The following is a 21902-nucleotide window of genomic DNA, read 5'->3' on the forward strand; positions in this document are numbered from 1 at the left end:
GTACCGTGATGGCTGTTGCAGCCCAAAATATCTGGACAACAGCAATTCAAAGTCCATTGCTTCTGGATCAGGTACCTTATGGGGACAGTCAGCACTCTAACATGGTTATGGTAAAGGTACTGCTGCACCAGGAAGGCAAACAGTGTTTCTGTGTGCTCTGGTTTCCGTCATGGTGTTCCGTTGCACCAGAAGCGGTTTAGTCATGCTCTCCACATGAACCAGAAAGCTGCCTGTGGACAAACGCCAGCTCCCTCAGCCTGAAGCAAGATGCAACCCCATAGTCGCCTTTGACTGCTATTTTGGTACTTTGTTGCTATGGTTTTAGAGGTCACTCTCTGCTATCTCTGTGTGTCCCTCTCTGCCTTGCTTTCTCTCTGAATGAAACTGACTGGGCTGGCAGTTGACTCTGGCAATGGGAGAGTATCCTCCTCCATTGTACCTGATGACAGCAGACTAGTTTAGGGACTACATAGAAACATAGGAATATGCCTTGTACTGACTCAGACCTACAGGTAAATCTGGCTCATTATTGTCTACACTGATTGGCAATGACTCTCCAGGGCTTCCCTACCCTTCCTGGCAATGCCAGGGATTGAACCTGGGAGTTTCTGCATGCAAAATGGTTGTTGTTTCACTGAGCGATGACCCTCTCTCTTGCAATACAGGCTGTGTGGCACACATAGCTTTGATCTCCAGAGCAGGGAGATAACTGATGGGTGCTGCTACCACCCCCCATCCTAATAATAATAATAATAATAATAATAATAATAATCACCATTATTATTATCCTGAGTTGCCTCATTTTGCCTAATGGTAGGGCCAGCCGTTCTTCTGTGCTTGACAGGAGACAATTGACAATATTGTGGAATAATCACAACCTACCCCTAAAATGTTTCAACTCAAAAGCATCCATCACCACAAATACTATAAGAGAAATAGAACATCTATAGCCAATGAGATGCCCTTTAAATGTTATCCAACTCCAACTCCCATCAGTCCCAGCCAACATGGTCAGTGATAAGGGGAGCTGTTGTCTGGCAACATCTGGAGGACATGATGGTTTCTGTTTGAAGGAGGGAAATGATTAGCAAATTTGTTTCAGGTCTCCCCCCAGCAGCCTTGTTCATTCCACTCGCTCTTTACTTACTCAGTCTGAAGTTGTACGGAGTATGTCTCTCCCCAACTGATCACATCTTGGAATGAGAAGTGAGAAGTTGTGCTCTATTGTCTCTCAACAACATCGAATGCTCTCTCCAAGCCAGAAAATGAGAACAATGAAAAGACATCTCAATTTATCCATTTGGATCTTGGCGAGGCAAACAGGTGCTCTGGGCATTAAGGAGTTGCATGACTGTGATTGCAAAGGGAGTTTGTTTCCGCTGTTACTGCTCTCATGTCTCCAATGAGGGAAAGACAGAAAACTCTGAGAACTTGTAAAGGAAATTCCCCCTCAGCCCAATTTACCTTTAATTTGCACTTAAGTCCAGTGGAGTGGATTTGTACTTTGCAAACAGCTTCTTGTTTTACATGTCTGACATTTTATATGCTGTATTGACTTCAACTTCCATCATCCCTGACCATTGGCCATACCTCCTGGGACTGATGGGAGTTGGAGCCTGTGGTGGTCTAGTGTATATATAAATGAAAGTGTGTAAATATTAGAGTAATTACAGTAAACTAGTATGTGATAGTATATATATTTTGCTAAATATATAGTTGAGTATAATTTCTTTCTTTCTTTCTTTCTTTCTTTCTTTCTTTCTTTCTTTCTTTCTTTCTTTCTTTCCATGCAGTGCATTTCAAAAAATGTTTCAGTTACAGGTGGGTAGCCGTGTTGGTCTGCCATAGTCGAAACAAAATAGAAAATTCTTTCCAGTAGCACCTTAGAGACCAACTGAGTTTGTTCTTGGTATGAGCTTTCGTGTGCATGTGTGTATCTGAAGAAGTGTGCATGCACACGAAAGCTCATACCAAGAACAAACTCAGTTGGTCTCTAAGGTGCTACTGGAAAGAATTTTCTATTTTGTTTCAAAAAATGTTTATTAAAGATTTTCTTGGATTACAAAAGTATGTGCATTGTCTCTTTTTCAGGTTGTATAATAGTTGAATTAAGGTGTTCATTAATAGTAATTGGATAAGAATTTTGATAGGGAAATTGTCTACTGGTGGGTTTTAGTTGAAAGGAACAGTGGTAGTTGGAGTTTCATGGGGGTGGGGTAAAGTGTTTGGGGAGCTGTGGCAGCATTAGTGAGATAGAGTGGGGCCGGTGTTATTAATGGTCATGGTTTGGGGATAAATGGTGAGTGTATATTTAGCCTGGATATATTTAGAATGGTAGAGTAGGTAGGAGTGTTCATATGAACCGAAGTCACATCTTAATTATGTAACCGAAACCATATGCTCCTTTGCACAGAACTATTGTAAAATCATTTATTATCTCTGTGATCAATAAAATTGTGGGTGACTGCTGACTGAGGTGGGACTCATTCAGTATCTGTGAAGGCAGAAAAATAAATATTTTTTTAAAAGGCCTAATAGAAATCCAGTTCAGGGTTCTACACCTTAGAGAGAGGGGGGGTACAGGGGGGCTGAGGTAGATCTGAGGGTGGTGCCAGAGAACCACATAGCTGAAGGGGGAAATGGGCAGGACAGGTGTTATTTTTGGGTGAGATACAAACCAGAATGATACAGATAGAAGTTGGTAAAGAGAATAAAGGGTTTTGCCTTTTTAAAAAAAGTAGTCCCCTAGTGAGGACTGGGTATAGAGAGAGATGGGGGGGGGAGAGATATAGTCTCTGAAACAATGACTAAGCCTCCACCTCTGTAACTTCGCCAGATGAAATCAGTGATGAGAGGGTTAACACTGTAGCTTATCGATGATGCTGTTCTCATGAGTCAATCTGCATATTATACCTTAAATGGATTTCCCCAATGCTTCCTTTGTTCTCTTGGTCTTCCTTTTCCACTTTCCTCAAATTGGAAAATGTCAAGGTTAGGGCTCTGTAGAGGTGCCATTACTTTTCCATCACAGAGTTGGGGTGGGTGGAAGGGTTTAAACCTTGACAATTATCCAAGCATTGTGATGCTACAAATAAAATTATGTCTGTATGTCTTTATGTTACCCACTTCAGATTTCACTGCCGACTCTCTCACCCACCCCACCCCAAAATATTTGCAGAGCTACTCCTAGTCTTCTGGTCTATGGAGAAGCTCACCAACTATATTACATTTTTAAGTTACATACAACATTTCATTCACACACACACACACACACACACACCCCACACCATTGCATCATCCTGTATATTAATGTTATTTATTTGAACATTGATATTTTGGTTAAATATGCATACTCAGTTTATTTGATTACATGTTATATTTTCATGTACTTGATCTCTTTATTTCTTTGATTGCATAGGATGTTTTCATCATTGTCGGGGAGTAATATTTGTGATTCAATCTCAAGCTTCTGCATAGGAAAAGAAAACCAAAGTGCCATAATATCAGTTTTAAAATGAAGTGTCATTGTTGATTAAGCATTTGCTGGTTAAATTTGTATGTTGTTGCTGTTGTCATTATTTAGTTATCCACCCTTCTCCATAAAATCAAAAGCATGGCTGTTTAGATAGTTTCTTTGGAGGATATTCTGTGAAGGTCTTTAGAATCACGTCTCTACCTTCCCATCAGAAATCATTTCCTTCCCTGTCAGCTTCCTTATTGCTGACTTCACATCTTTGTTTCTCAGAGTGTAGATTATCGGATTCAGCATGGGGGTGATGAGATTGATATTGTAAAGAACATGGGTCAGCTTGTCTACTGTGATAGCAGATAAAGGCTCAGTGTAGATAAAGATGCAGGGTCCAAAGAACAACGTCACCACAATTAGGTGGGAGGCACAGACATTGAGAGCTTTGCGTCGTCCCTCAGGAGAGCGGATCCTCACCAGGATGGTTGCATAGGAGATCACCAAAAGGACAAAGCAGCTGGCTGAAATGAGGCCACTGTTGGAGACTATGAGAAGCTCAGTGATGTAGGTGTCAGTGCAGGCCAGCTTGATGACCGGTGGGACATCACAGAAGAAGTTGTCCAATTGGTTGGGCCCACAGTAGGGAAGGCCTATTGTGAGGAGTAATTGAACCATGGAGTGGATGAAGCCTCCAGTCCAAGAGGCTGCCACCAGCCAGCTACAGAGCTCCCTGTTCATTATATTGGGATAGTGCAGAGGCTTGCAAATGGCCACATACCTGTCATAGGCCATGACAGTGAGGAGGAACATCTCAGCAGCAGCCAAGAGATGGAGGAAAAAGAGCTGGGCCATGCAGGCATCAAAGGAGATGCTCTTCTTCTCGGACAAAAAGTCCACCAGCATCTTAGGGGTTGTGACATTGGAGTAGCAAAGATCTAGAAATGAGAGGTTCCCAAGCAGAAAGTACATGGGTGTTCTCAGTCGAGGGTCAGAGGTCACTGCCAGCATGATCAGGCTGTTTCCTACTAGGGTGGTTGCATAGACCAGGAGGAAGAACACAAAAAGGGTGAATTGGGACTGCCATGTTGGAGAAAGGGCCACAAATAGAAATTCATTGACTCTGGTGTAGTTTCCTTTCAGGTGATCCATTTTGCCTGCAAAAGTGGAAAGAGATGTATTTTTTATTTATTTATGGATAAGAATATTGATAAGTGGCCAATTCATTATAGCAAATCATGGGGGTGCAAAATAAAATCACGAAAACCTTATAAAATTGGATGCTTGGGGGGGAAATGGCAAGCTATAACCAACCAACCAACCAACCAACCAACCAACCAACCAACCAACTAAATATATGCTGTATCCAATGCTATTCCTACTTAGAGTAGATCCATTCAAATGGCTTCACCCTGAATAAGGACTAGCATTGAACTCAACCCTAAATCACGAAATACGGTTCAGTTTATCCAGACTGAATCTAATCAATTATCTAAAAGTGCTTGGTGAAACTAAAAATATTAACAACAGATGGCCAAGTAACCACTACCATAAAAACTTTCAGTCGGTACAGAAAATAAATCAATATGAGATAACTGTGGGACAGTCAGGAAGGCTTGGCCAAGTGATTATACTGATCTGACCTGTGCACTAGGGAAAATTTGGTCCTTCGAGTAACCTGGATCCAGGTTGTTTAAGCACTTTATTCACTAACAATAACACTGTTACCTCCAAGGGGCTTTTTAAAGTGTGCAGTTGGACCTAGAATGTGGATGGCATATATGCAACTTAAATCAGGGTAGAATGTGCTCAGTGTTCATACTTAAACTGTCCAAAACACCTTCTAATTTTTGGCCGCAACCTACTCTTCTTCACCATCTTCAGGCTGGTAACATTTTGCCCCATCCTTATAAATATTGCTAAAGTGATCATTCCCTACTGCTTTTGATGACTTTAATTACCAACTAAGGCAGATTCCTAAATGAATTGTTGTTGCATAGCAGATAAGAACGACTAGTGTCTATGGAAAAACCATCACTGATACAATGTAAGCGAGGATCGAACTGTGCTTTGCATTTGTTCAGAGCTCCTCCTCCTCCTCCTCCTCCTCCTCCTCCTCCTCCTCTTCTTCTTCCTGGTTAGCTCAGTAATATTCTGGCCTAGTAATATACTGACAGACATTGCACACCATTCAGCACCAGTGTAGTATGTTAATAAGGAGCTACTCTGGCCAGATGCTGGGATGCAGCATTCTGCACTAGCTGCAGTTTCAAGGGAAGCCACAGTTGTTCAGCTTCTTTGTGGGGAGCCAATGATCTACCAAGAGGAGACTCTTGAGAGTCCATCCCATGGACTGCAAGAAGATCAAACCTATCCATTCTTAAAGAAATCAGCCCTGAGTGCTCACTGGAAGGGCAGATCCTGAAGTTGAGGCTCCAGTACTTTGGCCACCTCACGAGAAGGGAAGACTCCCTAGAAAAGACCCTGATGTTGGGAAAGATGGAGGGCACAAGGAGAAGGGGACGACAGAGGATGAGATGGTTGGACAGTGTTCTCGAAGCTACTAACATGAGTTTGGCCAAACTGCGAGAGGCAGTGAAGGATAGGCGTGCCTGGCATGCTCTGGTCCATGGGGTCACGAAGAGTCAGACACGACTGAACGACTGAACAACAACAACAACAATGATCTACCAGTGATCTACCGCAGACGTCCAGTGATCTACCAGTAGATCACGATCTACCTGTTGGACATGCATTATTGAATAATGCATTCTAGAAGTTGCCAAGGCTTGCACGTCTGTGCCCAAGGTATTCCTTTCCTAGCAAAGCCGTAACAGATACATTACAGGGCCCCGTTAGTCCTGCCACCCCTGACTCCTGCTTAGTTTCATTGACCCATGGTGGGGCCTTCTTGGTGGTTTTTAAGCATAATTGCCAATTGACATGCATTACCCCTACAGTCTAAAAAGTCCAAAATCAGGCCCAAAGTTCAAAATCATGTGAACGTTTGAATTTCCAGATACAAGTGATCAATATTGGAAGACTTTTATTTCCCAACTCTTCTGCCATACACACTACACATATAGGTGACTAGAGACATTTACTGGTGTAAGTTTTTGGACACTGACCACAATTGCCTGGGACTGCCAACTTTCACAGGTTGAATGTCAATAGCAACAACATTTTAGGTATACAGTGTAATATCTCTCTGTCTGTCCATTCAACCATTGTATATATTTGGCCTCCAGAATGTCAAGTTGTATACAGAATATACAAGGTGTAGGAATCGGTAAAACTGTCAATTTCATTTTGGCAATTTCCCATTTTTGCAGCATCCAGTTCACTACATTTCTATATCAGTTTGAGATGTAGCCTCATGAAAATTCATCAGCATTTTAAATCACGTTTCTCATAACATACACATTTATCTATGCAATTTTGCCTAATGTATTCATTTTTGAAAGCCATTCCACCCTAATATGATCCATTTCTGTTTGTTATTTTCACTAACATTTGTATTTGTAAGTGCACTATACCCTTGTATATACATTTTTGCATGCACTACTCAGTGCTAGAATGAGGTTGGTGTGGGTGATTCGCCCACACAGAGTACCAAGCTGAGGGTATGCAAAATAATAATAAAAATAATAAAAATGTGGCCTCATAAAGGCCTCTTATTATGAAAGATTACCAAGGTCTGCCCCTGCACAATTGGCTAGGGAACTACAAAGTCAAGTTTTACCACATTCCAATAAGCCTCTAGTAACTTCCAATAGAAACTAGATCCAGGTAAGCACTGTACCCCTGGAACTACTCAGCGCTTTAAACAGGATGAGTGTAACAACTTCTGTTTACTTCATTTACATATTCATAAACAGCACTTTCATATGCAATATCGTAAGGTGGTATATAGTCTAATTAATACCATAAAACCAATAAGAGCTAAGATACAACACTGCTTGTCACGAGTTCACTAGTGCAGCAAGGAACTGTTCTAAGCACCCTTATAGATAGGCTAACACAATTAGTAGTGGGAATGCCTTCTTCACTAAATTTCCCCAGGATATACAAGTCCTTAAATTAAACAGAAAGCTCTTCTGATGATCACCTACAATGGCAATGGGTATCATTTAGCACTCTCCTAATGAAGCAGTTTTTAAGATATCTTCAGTAACTAGCAAACATGATGAACACCACAGTCCTAGAAAAGTGTGCACTGGAATGCAACCTTTATGTCCTAAAATTATGCCTTGCCTTTGGAGGACCCAGGTAGTTCTGCATCAGGACATTTTAAAATTCTATCTACATTGTACATTGTGGGTGGGGTGGGGATAAAAGAGAGCTAATGGAACCAATAAAACTGCCACAGAATACAACAACAACAACAACAACAACAACAACAACAACAACAATTTATTTGGACCCCACCCATCTGGCTGGATTTCCCCAGCCACTCTGGGCGGCTTCCAACAAAGATTAAAAATACATAAAAATGCCACACATTAAAAACTTCCTTAAACTTCCTTATTAGTCCTGACTAATGTCAAATGTCTCCTTTAATAAGGTGATTGGGAGATTGCTATCAATAGCTGGCTTTTTGTGTGGTCCAAGGAATATCTAAGATCTCTTTCTGGGCCCTTTCGGGGTGTCATCATCTTCAGGTAGGATTCAGTTACTTTATGGCAAATTCAGAGTGTACATTTACAGTTGTTTGGGAAATCTTGCGCTCTAGACACGCTTACCCCCAAATGTTTAACTTTTTTCTGATAGTAAAAATGCAAAGGAAAGTATGAGGCAACACTTCCTTGATGAAATTTGCCTAACCAAATTACAAATGAATCAGGCTGACTGCTCAATAAACAGGTCTTCTGCAAGTGCCCAGAATCTCTGCTCTCCACCCTAGCTAAGAATTGTGCAATTGAGATGCCTACCTAAGAGGAGAAACTGCAGTTGGAGGGGGAAAACATACACAGAGAAAAGGCAAGAGATGAATTTGGGACTCTGGGAGTTAACAGGATTTGGGGGGGGTACTGGATTGCTCCCTGCGATCCTGATGTTTGGGGGGGGGTGCAGTGGTCCTTCATAGTCTATTGGGGTGTTTAAGCTATTCCAGCACCTATGTTCAGCTTGTATTTTTGCAAATAAACACACATATTACAAAATGCCAATAAGCTTCCAGAGATCTCCCTCCAACAGGAACCAGACCCAGGCAACCTGGTTCAACAGGCTAGGTAGGCTTTTGAAATACACATACTTGCAGAAAGAGAAATAAACCCAATCCCAGAAAGAAGAAAATAGGAGAATCACAGACCCTTCTTTCTAATTGTCTTCTGCTCCATATGAGGACTTATTGTCTCAGTTTGGTTCAACTGTGTCTGCCTCAACCATCTTGGGGACTGGATGTGGTGTGTGAGATGAAGCAGCCAGAGAGTTGCTCTCCACCCATCCTCAGCATTATCATCACCACCACCATTATCCTTTATTAGTTGGGTTTTTTCTCTCCATGAAATATGACCCAGAGCAACTTTGAAATGAAACCACCATGTGCCACCTCAAGTGATTGCCTCACTTTGCCCTGCTTCTCTATTTGACAAGCATCACAAGACAATTGAGAGAATTATGGAATAATCACAAGATGCAAAATCTCCCCCTAAAATCTCTCTACCCCAAAGCATCTATGACCACAAATCCTGTAACAGAGAATTAGAACAGGGCTGCCAATCGGATGCTGCCCAGGGGTTATTCAACCCTAGCTCCAATCAGTCCCAGGCAACATGTTCAAGGATAATGGTAGCTGTGGTCCAGAAACATCTGGAGAACACCACATTAGCTAGCTGTGAATTACAAGACAGGTTCTAAGCCTTTTCTGCAAGCTAGTCTGTGTCTGAAGGAGGGAAATTGGTTAGCAAATTTATATCAGGTCTACCCCATCAGCCCTGTGTGTCTCACTTGCACTCTCTTCCTTACTCACTCTGAGGATGCACAGGGAACATCTTTCCACAGCTAATCAAATCTTGGAGTGAGAAGTGAGAAGCGGCCTTGAGGTGTCACTCAATGACTTTGAAAGCAGGCAAATGGGAACTACGAAACATCTTATTTAATTATCTTTATGAGTCTTGGCACATACGTGTAGGCATTAAGGAGCTGTTGAGTGTGGTTGCAAAGGGAGTTTCTTTCCAAAGTTACTGCTCTGCTGTCCCCAGTGAGAGAAGGGCAGTAAACTTCAAGAACTTGCAATGGAAATTCCTCCTCAACCCAGTTTACTTTTAATCTTCACTTATCAAGTCCATTAGAATGAATATGTACATTGCTTTTTTTTTTTTACAAAGATTTTATTGGTTTTCCACAAAGACAAAAAAAAACAATACAATGAAACAAATACAACATACAACAATTAAAACAGAATAAACAAAGATACAAACCTAAACTGGAATACCAACATTCCTTTTGTTGTTGTTGTTGTTCAGTCGTTCAGTCGTGTCCGACTCTTCGTGACCCCATGGACCAGAGCACGCTAGGCACGCCTATCCTTCACTGCCTCTCGCAGTTTGGCCAAACTCATGTTAGTAGCTTCGAGAACATTCCTTTTACTAGTTAAAAAAATCTTGTTTCGAATCAACTTGGGGGACTTCCCCCGTTTTCTCTCCTTTGCTTCCATTTCTAATTTACTTTAATAACTTCTCATCTCTAAAATTTATATCTATCACCATCAAAATATCCAAAGTATAACTTCTTAACATTTATTTTTACTTCATCATACAACATATTACTTCTTAAATCTCAGCCCCACTCACCTCACAGAGTGTTTGTTGTGGGGGAGGAAGGGAAAGGAGAATGTTAGCCACTTTGAGACTCCTTTGGGTAGTGAAAAGCGGGATATCAAATCCAAACTCTTCTTCTTCTTCCCCGGTCCAGCTTACTTTTAATTGGCATTTATTATGTGCCATTTGTACTTTGCAAGCACCTTCTTGATTTTTAAAATTTGAAAGGAATTGACGTTGTTGCACCATGATTGACCACAGTACTTTACAGTATGAAAGAGAAAAGAGCTCTGCTTCCAAGGATCTTATAGTTTAAAAAGAAGGGAGGGTAGAGAGAGATAAACAGGGAAAGAGCATGTAAATGATTCAGTAGCACCTGCTTGGATTTGGCTACAGAATAGGTGACAGAAGGACATAGGGATCTAAGGGGTTCACAGAAAGTGACTGCTAGTTTCCCCTTCCATGGGTTATAGCAGTTCAGAATAGGCAATCTGGATCAAAACCATAGTGTGGGGAGAAAGGGTTAAAGACCCTGCCTGTCATGTCCCCAAAATAATTGGAGTAGGGTGGTTGGTAGTGTCAATGAAATATGTTTCTGGACTCAAGAGTGTTCCCAGTTCTGCAACTTAACATTATCACATTATCAGGTTTATTAAATGTTATATATCAAAAATTGATATTTTGGTTTAATACACATACTAAGTTTATTTAATTACAGGTTATATTCACATGCATTTAACCTCTTTTTTATTTGATTGCCAATGATATCTACATCACAGTCAGGTAGTAATAATTGAGATTTGACCAGAAGCTAGCAGGGCTTTTGCATAGGAAATGAAAACCATAGTGCCATAATATTGGTTTAAAAAATGAAGCCTCCTTACTGATAAAGGACTTGATGATTCAGCCTGTAGGTTCTTATTGTTCTTGTTGTTATTTAGATTTCTTACTAACTCTTCAGCATTAAAAAAGAATAAGATGGGTACTTAATTCATATATCAAATGTGCCAAAGCACATTTTTAAAAGACCAGTTCAATTTTTATCAAAAATGGTTGCTTTCAAAACTCTCCAATTACATGCTACACCCAGCCTTGCTGCTGTGAAGGTCTCTATGAGCAATAATCCAGGGAATCACATGTCTGCCTTCGCATCAGAAGTTGTTTCCTTGATTCTCAGCTTCCTTATGGCTGACTTCACATCTTTGTTTCTCAGAGTGTAGATCAACGGATTCAGCATGGGGGTGATGATATTGATATTGTACAGGACAGGGGTTAGTTTGTGTACTGAGATAGTGGTTAAGGGCCCACCATAGATAAAGATGCAAGGACCAAAGAACAAGGTCACCACAATTAGGTGAGAGGCACAAACATTGAGGGCTTTGCGCCGTCCCTCAGGAGAGCGGATCCTCACCAGGATGGTGGCATAGGAAACCACCAAGATGACAAAGCAGCTGGTTGAGATGAGGCCACTGTTGGAGACTATGAGGAGTTCAATGATGTAGGTATCGGTGCAGGCCAGCTTGATAACCGGTGGGACATCACAGAAGAAGTTGTCCAGTTGGTTGGGCCCACAATAGGGAAGCCCTATAGTGAGGACTAACTGGACTATGGAGTGAATGAAGCCCCCAGTCCAAGAGGCTGCCACCAGCCAGCTACAAAGCTGCCTGTTCATAATATTGGGATAGTGTAGAGGCTTGCAAATAGCCACATACCGGTCATAGGCCATGATGGTGAGAAGGAACATCTCGGTAGCACCCACAAAATGGAGGAAAAAGAGCTGTGCCATGCAGGCTTCAAAGGAGATACTCTTCTTCTTGGACAAGAGGTCCACTAGAATTTTAGGGGTTGTGACTGTGGAATAGCAAAGGTCCACGAAGGAGAGGTTCCCCAGCAGAAAGTACATGGGTGTTTGCAGTCGAAGGTCAGAAGTCACTGTTAGCATGATAAGACTATTTCCTACTATGGTAGCTGCATAAACCAGGAGGAAGACCACAAAGAGGATGGCTTGGGACTCCCATGTGGGGGATATGGCCATCAAGAGGAATTCATTTATTCTTGTGTGGTTTTCTTTTAGCTGCCCCATTTAGCCTGTAAAAGGGGGAAAGAAACAGGGGTTTTCTATTCATTCATTCAAAAATATTTTCTGAGCTGCCAGACCACTGAAGAAATCATCTCAGTGTGCTATAAAATTGCTAAAACATCATAAAATAGGTTCCTTGAGAGAGAGGACAGGGAACAAGTAAACCCAACGTTTTTCCCTTTCAGAGTAAACCAATTGAAATGAATGAACATAACTAACTTTCATTTGCTTCTAAGTGAAGAGGGTAGTTTTGATTCACTTCTGTATGCATGAAACATTTATTCTAGAACTGGTCTTCTGCATAGCTTTTTCTGGAAGATGTTTGAATAGAATATATTGTGTTAAGACCATTTATCATTTTAAACTGCTATTTTGTGTTCTGTGTCTCTACACCACTGCTTTACTCAAATTTCTGTTGTTATAGAATCATAGAAATGTAGAGCTGTAAGGGACTCTGAGAATCATCTAATCCAATGACTCTCCAATGAAAAAGAGTAAAAATGGATGTTCTCCCTCTTCCATTTCTCAGTTGCCTCGTGTGAAAAGATAAAGGATACAAGGCCCTCTAATATTCCATTGTATCTACTATCATCACTCCTGGGACCATTTGTTGTCTTTAACATGAGGTTCTAGATTCAATGTGGTAATTTAGAAAGGATATTTTAAACATCCATATATGCACAACATCCATCAACTGAACTTAAGATTCTCTATCTGAATAAGCAAAGTCACAGATTGCTCTTAAGATTCTCATATTAAAGATGAGCAACATATATCAGTATGGGTTGTATACACAAAGGGGGCTGCAGAATAGGAGAAGGTATGGAAATGATGGTGATCACACAGAAAGGGAGAACTGAGAAGAGAAAGGAGAAGGGTGGAGAGATAAAAAAAGAAAGAATGAAGCTGGAAATGGAGGTGGAAAGGAGGTTGTCAACACACACACACCAACAAAAACCCAGAATGAGTAGGAGGAATGGGAATGAGGTTGAATATGAAAGCACTGGCATAGAAAGGTCTACAGTATGGGAGTTGGGCAGAATGTGAAAATGGTACATAGATGCTGAAGTATTTGGGAGGGTGAAGATACAAGAGGTACACAAATGCTGTGGTTTGTGTACAAGTGAGGTTGTGGAAAATGTGAGGCAAGCATAAGGTGAAGGTGAAAACAGAGGAGCAAAACATTTTGTGCTTACAGGAATCAGTAGCCAATTGACAGAATTGTGGAACGATCACAATGCACAGAATCTCTGCCTGACCTCTCTGAACTCAAAATCATCTACCTCTCCCATATCCTATGATAGAGAATTATAATAGATATAATTTGAGACTCCTTGGGGTAGTGATAAAGCAAGATATCAAATCCAAACTCTTCTTCTTCATCTGGCTGGGTTTCCCCAGCCACTCTGGGCGGATTCCAGCAAAATATTAAAATACAATAATTCATCAAATATTAAAAGCTTCACTAAGGAGGGCTGCCTTTAATCCAGCAGCATGTGAAAGGCATAACATTGATTAGGTCTGAATTAAAATATAGATTCTAAACTTTCTTTGCAACTCAGCTCGTGTCTGAATGGGGGTATTATTTTTTTTAAGCAAATTTGAATCCGATCTACCCCATCAGCCCCATCCATCTCACTTGCCCCTTACTCACTCACTCCGAGGTCACTTGAAGATTACACAGATAACGTCTTTCCACAGCTGATCCAGTCTTAGACTGAGAAGCAGCATTCTGGTTTTGCCTGATGACTTTGAAATCTCCATGCCAGATGGAAAATGGGGACAACGAAGAGGCTGCTCAATTTATCCCTTTAGATAAAGTAAACTGGTGCTCTGAGCATTAAAGAGCTGGATGATCATTGTTACAAAGGGAGTTTGTTTCCAAAGTTACCGCTCTTGCATCCGGCTCTGCTGTCCCCAGTGAGGCAAAGGAAACAAACTTTGAGAACTTGTCGCCATCTGCAAAGCACAGCAAATTCATCCTCATGCTCCGTTTAGATTTGATCTGAACTCAATAAACCCAAGAGAGTGGATTTGTGCACTGGAATAGCCTCCTTGTTTTACAAATGTTGATGCAATTGTTTTGTTGCATCAGCAGTGTACACAGCGATTCACGTCATAAAGGAGAACAGGCCTCTGCCTCCAAGGAGCTTACAGACTAAAACTTGATTCAAGTAAAACAAGGAAGGATAGAGAAGGAAAGACATGGGGAAACAGAGAACAAATCTTTAAATTGGGTTCAGCTACAGGATAAAACCCTAGTGGGCAGGGGCATTGGGTGGCAAAGCGGGGGCACCCCCCTGGGGCTGGGGTGCCGCTCCCTAGCGTGCGCACGGCGTGACATCATGGCACGCATGTGCAGCATCCCAGGTGGACTGCGCAAGATGGCAGGCGCAAGCGGCTGGCACCCCTTCCATGCGGCGGCACGGCAAATTTTAAGGCTGCAGCGCGCGAACAGCAGCACAGACGCTGTGCTGCTGTTCACAGGCTGCAGCCTTGAAACTTGTCGTGCGCCAGCGGTGCCAATTGCAGGGGCGGGGCGCCGCCCCAAGTGTTACCCCCCCCAGGGCGGTACCCAGGTTGACCCGCCCCCTTGCTCCGCCCCTGCTAGTGGGCTTTGGACCCCCTGGCAGGCCAAGATTAACCCACAAACCAGAGCTTCCCCACCCCTGAGTTGGAGGAAATTTGTTTTCTGCTGCTCAGGAGGGTAGGATCCAAACCAAGGATTTCCAATTAAAAGGTGGGGGGCTTGTCTGGTGGTATGAGCTGTGCAACAGTGGAGCAGCCTTCCTTAGAAGCCACTGAACTCTTCCTTCACTAGAAGTGTTGAAATACAGGTTGATACCTGCCTATCCCTACCAGGGATACTCATTTATATATTTATTATACTTTGATCCTGAGGAAAGCCTATGTGGTTTTCCCCCCACTTGCCATGCCCAATTTTATCCTCACAGCAACCCTGTGAAGAGGTTTAGTGATAACGAATGGTTCCATTTTACAGCTTAGTGAAAATCGGTGTGATTTTAAAGTGGTGGGAGCTTCTAGATCTTATGAAGATTTTTTTTTTTTTTGAGACAGTGAAGGAATAAAATGAACACCATGGGATAACTAGATGTTCATGATTAGACCTATAAGAACATTTATTTTCTTCTGGAACACAGTGCGCTTTAAGCTTCTACGTGGGGAGGAAGGAAACTTAGTGGAGTTGCGCGTGTTGAGCTGATAATGCCACCTTCTGAATTAAAGCAGTGGTGAGGGTTTATGAGGCAAACAGCTGACCGAGGAGAGGAGGTTGCTCTGACACTTTGTTATGCAAAGATCAACTTGATTCAGATCACTGGCAGGTAGAAAAATGGGTGTTATTGCACTCTTATGGACTGGATCCAGAGGTGCTTCTACTTCCACAATATATATGTTAATGGTAATGCATATTGAGCAACACGGGACACTGTTGGCGCTGTGGTCTAAACCACTGAGCCTCTTGGGCTTGCTGATTGGAAGGTCGGCGGTTCGAATCCCCGCGACAGAGTGAGCTCCCGTTGCTCTGTCCCAGCTCCTGCCAACCTAGCAGTTTGAAAGCACACCAGTGCAAGTAGATAAATAGGTACCGCGGTGGCAGGAAGGTAAATGGTGTTTCCATGCACTCTGGTTTCTGTCACGGTGTTCCGTTGCACCAGAAGCAGCTTAGTCATGCTGGCCACATGACCCGGAAAGCTGTCTGTGAACAAATGCTGGCTCCCTCAGCCTGAAAGCGAGATGAGCACCACAACCCCATAGTCGCCTTTGACTGGACTTAACCATCCAGGGGTCCTTTACCTTTACCTTTTATTGAGAAATAATGTATATTTCTGTACAACTACCAGTCATTGTACAACACATGGAAGATATGCACATAATCTGTTCATGAATGGGAAATTGTTTGTACTCCTCTCCAATACATATCGGGGGACACGCATATATCAGCTACATCTTATACATTCTCCAGACATTAGGCATACTCTCTAGCAGATTTTAAGGGATGTGCATGTGTTGGACCATTTTGTACATTCTCCAGGCATAATGTGTAACGTCTGTGATACCTTAATTTCATTATGCAAAATCTCCAGCAGGCCTCAGGTAATGTACACATCTCAACAGTTTTTATTATTTCACAGCAGGGTTTTGTATTCTGGCACTGAAAAGATTTCTTAATTTCACATTGCTGAAGGATGTTTGCACCATTTAAAAAACAAGCTTACTCCATGAAACTAAGCTCAGTAGAACAATAGAAAGAGCTTATTAATAGTTCACTTAACCAACACATACACCTTTAATATTATTTACTTATAGGCACTTTATTCCATGTACTTGTTAAAAAGCAACTGATAATTTGTTAGATGTTTTTAAGGACTGCTTCTAAACTTTTATTTCACAGGAGTCTCTGAAAGAAATTTATCCTATTATAGAGCACACTAGAATTTAGTTGGAATTTACATGATCAGTTTTAATGCCAAAAATGCAATTTTCAGTTAGAATTTTCCTATAATTTGAACATAAACTGATGAAGTCAAGAAACGGCTATTCAAGGGGCAATTGAATATAATGTTTTATATAGATGCATTTCAATTTAACCATATTCATGTGAGTAAGAGTGTGTAGAGGCAGAAAGGGGTTTGGGAGATCAATCATAAGCAAAAGAAGCCACTGGAAAATTGTGGAGAAATGGTGTTTCCTGGTGATGTTTTCTTATTAAAACTGAACACATCTTCTCACCCTTGGTCATGCAAGGAAGACCCCAGGATTACTACCATTCTATTGATCTCATGTTTTCTTGCACAGGAGGTATCTGTTGACCACCTTCTTCATAGCTGTGGTGATCTCCCTGTTCCTGAGGGTATAAATAATGGGGTTTAGGAGCGGAAAGATTATTGTGTGGAAGACAGAGACCACCTTGTCAGGAGCATATTCATCAAAGGGTCGGGCATAGATGTATATGGCAGGGGTGAACATGAAAATCACTATGGTGATGTGTGAATAGCAAGTGGAGAGAGCCTTGCTGGCTGATTCACCAGTGTTCTTCTTCAGCATGGTGAGCAAGAAGATGTAGGAAACCAAGAGGGCCACAAAGCAGACCACAGAGATGAGGCCACTGCTGAATATCATGACCATCTCCTCAGCAAAGGAGTTGGCACAGGTGATCCTCAGAACCTGGGTGATGTCACAGAAGTAATTGTCCAATTCATTGGGTCCGCAGAATGGAAGGCGGAGGATCAGCACAACTTGGATGAGAGAGTGGACAAAGCCCCCAGCCCAAGAGGCTATCACCAGTAGGATGCATAAGCGCCGGCCCATCATAGCGGAGTAGTGCAAGGGACGGCAGATGGCAACGTAGCGGTCATAAGCCATGACCGTGAGCAGGAACATCTCAGAGGCACCCACAAAGTGGAGGAAGAAGAGCTGAGCAATGCAGCCCCAGAAAGAAATGATCTTGCGCTCAGCAAAAAAATCAACTAGCATCTTGGGGGCAGTAATGGAGGAATACCAGATGTCCAGGAATGCCAAGTTGGCCAATAGGAAATACATGGGTGAGCTGAGATGAGGGTCACCCCGGATGGTGATGATGATCAGCACATTGCTTGGCAGGACAATCATGTAGAAAGTGAGGAACAGGGCAAAGAGGAAAAGCTGGACCCCACGTTCATGTGACAGTCCGGTCAGGATGAACTCAGTCACTTGGGTGCTGTTCCTCAGACCCTCCAAGTGGGTAGACTTCAGCAACCTAAGTTTGGCCACTCCTGTGGTGTCCTCCATACCTTGAGTGAAGTTTAAGCGATCTGCACCTAGATATGAAAGGGGAACCAGAAGAAAAGAAAGAAAGAGTAGTGGAAAAAGAGGAGGAGATAATGAAGGAACGTATCCACCCCCATCGTTCTGCCCGGACACTGAGGTCCAGCTCCGAGGGCCTTCTGGTGGTTCCCTCACTGTGAGAAGCAAAGTTACAGGGAACAAGGCAGAGGGCCTTCTCAGTAGTGGCGCCAGCTCTGTGAAATGCCCTCCTATCAGATGTCAAACAAACAAACAACAACAACAATAATAAAATTTTATTTATACCCCGCCCTCCCCGGCCAGGGCTGGGCTCAGGGCGGCTAACACTGAATATAAATTACAATAAAACATAATAGAAAAAAAGAAAAAAGAAAAAAAAAACAGTTAATTAAAATACAGCTTAAAATACGGCTATCTGATGTTTATAAGACATCTGAAGGCATCCCTGTTTAGGGAAGTTTTTAGTGGCTGATGTTTTAATGTATTTTTAATCTCCTGTTGGAAGCCGCCCAGAGTGCTGGGGAAACCCAGCCAGATGGGCGGGGTATAAATAATAAATTATTGTTATTATTATTATTATTATTATTATTAACCTTTGAATTAAAGAAGGGCTTCTCGGTGGCTCCTCCAGGACTTTGGAACTCCTTCCCTGGAGAAGTTAGACTGGCTCTCTCCTTCCCTGCAGGTGAAGGCTTTTTTATTCCAATAGGATTTTGGTACCTGGCTGCTTTTAAAGGAAGGACGGGTGCTGTGCTGCTTTTATTATAATTTTCTGTATGTTTTAATAGATCATATATCTCTTGTTTTCTATGCAGTGATGGGTGAGTGGTTGGATTAATAAGCAGACACGTGAGCAGATCAATTTACCCTAGTCTTTTTACACACACACACACACACACACACACACACACACACACCTCTTATTATGATTATGTTCATATCCCAACTTTTCCCCTGACAGGAACTCAAGGTGTCTTATAGAGAAGATAGGACCAGTATAAGGCAGCTTCCTCTGTTCTTATTTATGTGTTCCTATGACTTAGCATAACACAGCTTCCTCAGTTCCTTAATTCACCAAAGACCTGATTAGGTGCCAACCACACCAAATAAACCTCATTCTCACCTTTTCGTGGTGTTTCACCCTAGAGCCCCACTTTACATTTTCAAACAAATCGCCAATATAAGGGAAAGTAAGAGGGAGTTGGTGGCATCCCAGTAGCCAACTCTTAGGGGCCGAGGTCCCTTCAGCTCCCCTCCCAGGTTGGTGGGCATTGCCACTCAAATGGTGCTTGTGCAGTGCATCTCGCGAGTGGGGCTTACCAGGGCTCCCCACCACCACCATTTTATTCAAGTTGGCACCCTTGGGTGGCATTGTGTGTAGGTGGGCAGAGATGAGTCGGTGGTGCTGAGTGCGTCTGCCTTTCATCAAAGCAGCAGCTGTGACATTAAAACAGAAAAGTATTTGTAAGCCACTCTGAGCAGCTTCCTATGCGGAGGGGTTATAAATCTTTTTATTAAAGTGGCAAACATGATATTGAGGACTTCATGAAAGATGTTCTAAGCCAGCCAATGTGATCCCTTTCAGATGTAGTTGGACCTGTAGTCAAGGATGATAGGAGCTGAAACACCTAACACCTGGAGGGCACCATGTTGGCTATTCCAGTGTTTAGCAAAGCATTTAGACAACAGAAATTACTTCAGTGTCTTTTGCTGTCATTTGAACACAGGAGCCAAAGGTCCATCCGACTGGTAGCAGCTCTCCAGATTTTCAGAAAGGTGCACTTTTCCTAACCCTATCTGAAGATGCCAGGGGCTGAACCTGCGGCTTTCTACGTGCAAACAGATGCTCTGTCGCTGAGTTGCAGCTCTTCCACAAGTATGTCTCTGTCACACACCCATAAGAGCTCCTTCCTAAAAGCAACAACAGAGTCTTGTGCAATCTTAATGGCTGACACTTTTATCATGATATAGGCTTCCATGAACTCAAGACCGCAAAAGCTTATGCCATAACAAATATATTAGTCTCTAATGTGCCACAAAACTCTTTGTTGTTTTTGCTGCAAGAATAATTACATTTCTATAGGTAAAGGTAAAGGGACCCCAGACCATTAGGTCCAGTTGTGTCCGACTCTGGGGTTGCGGCACTCATCTCGCGTTACTGGCCGAGGCAGCCGGCGTACAGCTTCCGGCTCATGTGGCCAGCATGACAGGCCGCTTCTGGCGAACCAGAGCAGTGCACGGAAACTGCATTTACCTTCCCACCGGAGCGGTACCTATTTATCTACTTGCACTTTTGACGTACCTTTCGAACTGCTAGGAGCTGGGACCGAGCAACGGGAGCTCACCCTGTCGCGGGGATTCAAACCACCGACCTTCTAATCAGCAAGCCCTAGGCTCTGTGGTTTAACTCACAGCGCCACATGTCTACAGAGATTTATAAAGCAGGTTTTTCTCACACCTCATTCCTTTTCTTATTTATATATTCCTTGGTGAACAGCAAATAGTTCAGCAGTGTAGTAGCATCAGTTGAGAACAGACTTCTCCAACCAGGTGCCTTCCAGATGTTGCACAAGTACAAGTTCCTTCATCCTGTGACAATATCCTGGACTGAGGAGAATTGGTCTAGAACATGGGAGGCCTGGGTTGAATTCCACACCAGTCCGCTAATTCCAAAATGACCTCACATGGTTGAGAAGAGAGCTCCCACAAACTCTTTGGAGGACTCATGAAATAAATATGAACTGAACAAATATTCTTTCAGTTTCATGGTTTCCCCAATGTTAACAATTCTGTGCTCAATTATTTCAAAACATTCCTGGTTTAGTTTGCTATTGGAAAAGAAATAGCCACCATGTGCTTTCTTATTCACATCTTCCACACTCCTTATTTAGGATGTATTCAATACCTCAGGCAAGTTGGCTGAAATAGGAACCTATTACTCTCCCCTCATTTGGACCTTTCTCATCCATTAGTCAACTGTTTCAACATTCTTGCTCTCTGATTTCTTTCCATTCTAATATTTAATGTCAGGCTTCAGTCATACCTTACTAATACTTTACACACACCATACTCACTTCTTAGCCACACATCTTTTTCTGACCTACTTGAGACAAAACTCCCATTAATGAGGGGCGATCAAAGAAAAATTAAAAACAGTACGTACTAGCATCAATTCTGTAGAGTGCTATAGAAATAATTTTTTGAAATCAAAGAGGTATCTCTTGCCACCTGTAGCAATGGTACTCTGTGTAAGAAAAGGCATCCTGGAAGCCTTTTATGGGGAAGAATCACTCGCAGGATTATAGGGGCTATGGATTAGCAAGGGTCTGCATGGCACCTACCAGCTAAGGTGAAGCCACTTCTTTCCACCAGCACAGCATTTGCACTACTTGAGAGAGCAGCTTCTTAGCAACATAGGATTTGATCTACAAAATGCAACACCCTTAATGGGCTTGGAAGTTCTGGATCAGTTGGGGCCCAAGAGAGCATGAGTGACTTCTGGGCGACATGCAGGTTGCAAGGGGAATTATTAAAAGTGCAACTTGGGTTTTCCCATGGGGTACTCAGAAGGAAAAAAACTTTGAGGAGCTCCCCTGGCTACTGAAAGTTACAGTGGGAGATGAGAAAGGCAATGGGCCAGCACCCAAGAATTCCCTGTCTGATTCATTATAACATTGCAACAAGCATGTGAGGTACAGGTGAAACTCGAAAAATTAGAATATCGTGGAAAAGTCCATTTATGTAAGCAATTGTTTTCATTAGCTACTGAAGTTTAATATGTGAGATAGACTCA

At 42.4% G+C, this 21902-nt stretch overlaps 3 protein-coding genes across 5 annotated transcripts; all 3 read right to left on the reverse strand.

Annotated features, from left to right (window-relative positions):
* Positions 1-3664: 3664 nt before the first annotated feature.
* Positions 3665-4615, reverse strand: LOC117057448 (olfactory receptor 4Q2-like). Its single transcript, XM_033168293.1, has one exon. The coding sequence runs from the start codon at positions 4613-4615 to the stop codon at positions 3665-3667; it is 951 nt and encodes a 316-aa protein (XP_033024184.1).
* A 6741-nt stretch (positions 4616-11356) lies between these two features.
* Positions 11357-14263, reverse strand: LOC117059199 (olfactory receptor 4Q2-like). 3 transcript variants are annotated; one of them, XM_033170759.1, is made up of 2 exons: positions 14241-14263; positions 11357-12278 (listed from the first exon to the last, which is right to left on the reverse strand). In XM_033170759.1, the coding sequence occupies exons 1-2, from the start codon at positions 14261-14263 to the stop codon at positions 11357-11359; spliced, it is 945 nt and encodes a 314-aa protein (XP_033026650.1). The 3 variants fall into 3 exon arrangements, with proteins under 3 accessions (XP_033026650.1, XP_033026649.1, XP_033026648.1); XM_033170758.1 differs by lacking the exon at positions 14241-14263 and adding an exon at positions 12520-12529 and having other exon boundaries at positions 11357-12291; XM_033170757.1 differs by lacking the exon at positions 14241-14263 and having other exon boundaries at positions 11357-12307.
* Positions 14264-17049: 2786 nt separating this feature from the next.
* On the reverse strand, positions 17050-19481 carry LOC117057449 (olfactory receptor 4M1-like). The gene is made up of 3 exons (XM_033168294.1): positions 19430-19481; positions 17353-18123; positions 17050-17171 (listed from the first exon to the last, which is right to left on the reverse strand). The coding sequence occupies exons 1-3, from the start codon at positions 19479-19481 to the stop codon at positions 17146-17148; spliced, it is 849 nt and encodes a 282-aa protein (XP_033024185.1). The 3' UTR covers positions 17050-17145.
* Positions 19482-21902: the final 2421 nt, after the last annotated feature.

The sequence above is a fragment of the Lacerta agilis genome, chromosome 14, assembly GCF_009819535.1.
Source record: "Lacerta agilis isolate rLacAgi1 chromosome 14, rLacAgi1.pri, whole genome shotgun sequence".
In the NCBI taxonomy this organism is placed as follows: Eukaryota; Metazoa; Chordata; class Lepidosauria; order Squamata; family Lacertidae; genus Lacerta; species Lacerta agilis.

Bases quoted from the DNA above. Each gene is read 5' to 3' on its own strand.
- LOC117057448 (XM_033168293.1), bottom strand. From the start codon at position 4,615: ATGGATCACCTGAAAGGAAACTACACCAGAGTCAATGAATTTCTATTT.
- LOC117057449 (XM_033168294.1), bottom strand. From the start codon at position 19,481: ATGCCACCCAAGGGTGCCAACTTGAATAAAATGGTGGTGGTGGGGAGC. The intron at 18,124-19,429 runs GTAAGCCCCACT...TTTCATATCTAG, and splicing joins GGTGGTGGTGGGGAGCCCTG to GTGCAGATCGCTTAAACTTC. The intron at 17,172-17,352 runs GTGAATCAGCCA...TTATACCCTCAG, and splicing joins CATGCTGAAGAAGAACACTG to GAACAGGGAGATCACCACAG.
- LOC117059199 (XM_033170757.1), bottom strand. From the start codon at position 12,307: ATGGGGCAGCTAAAAGAAAACCACACAAGAATAAATGAATTCCTCTTG.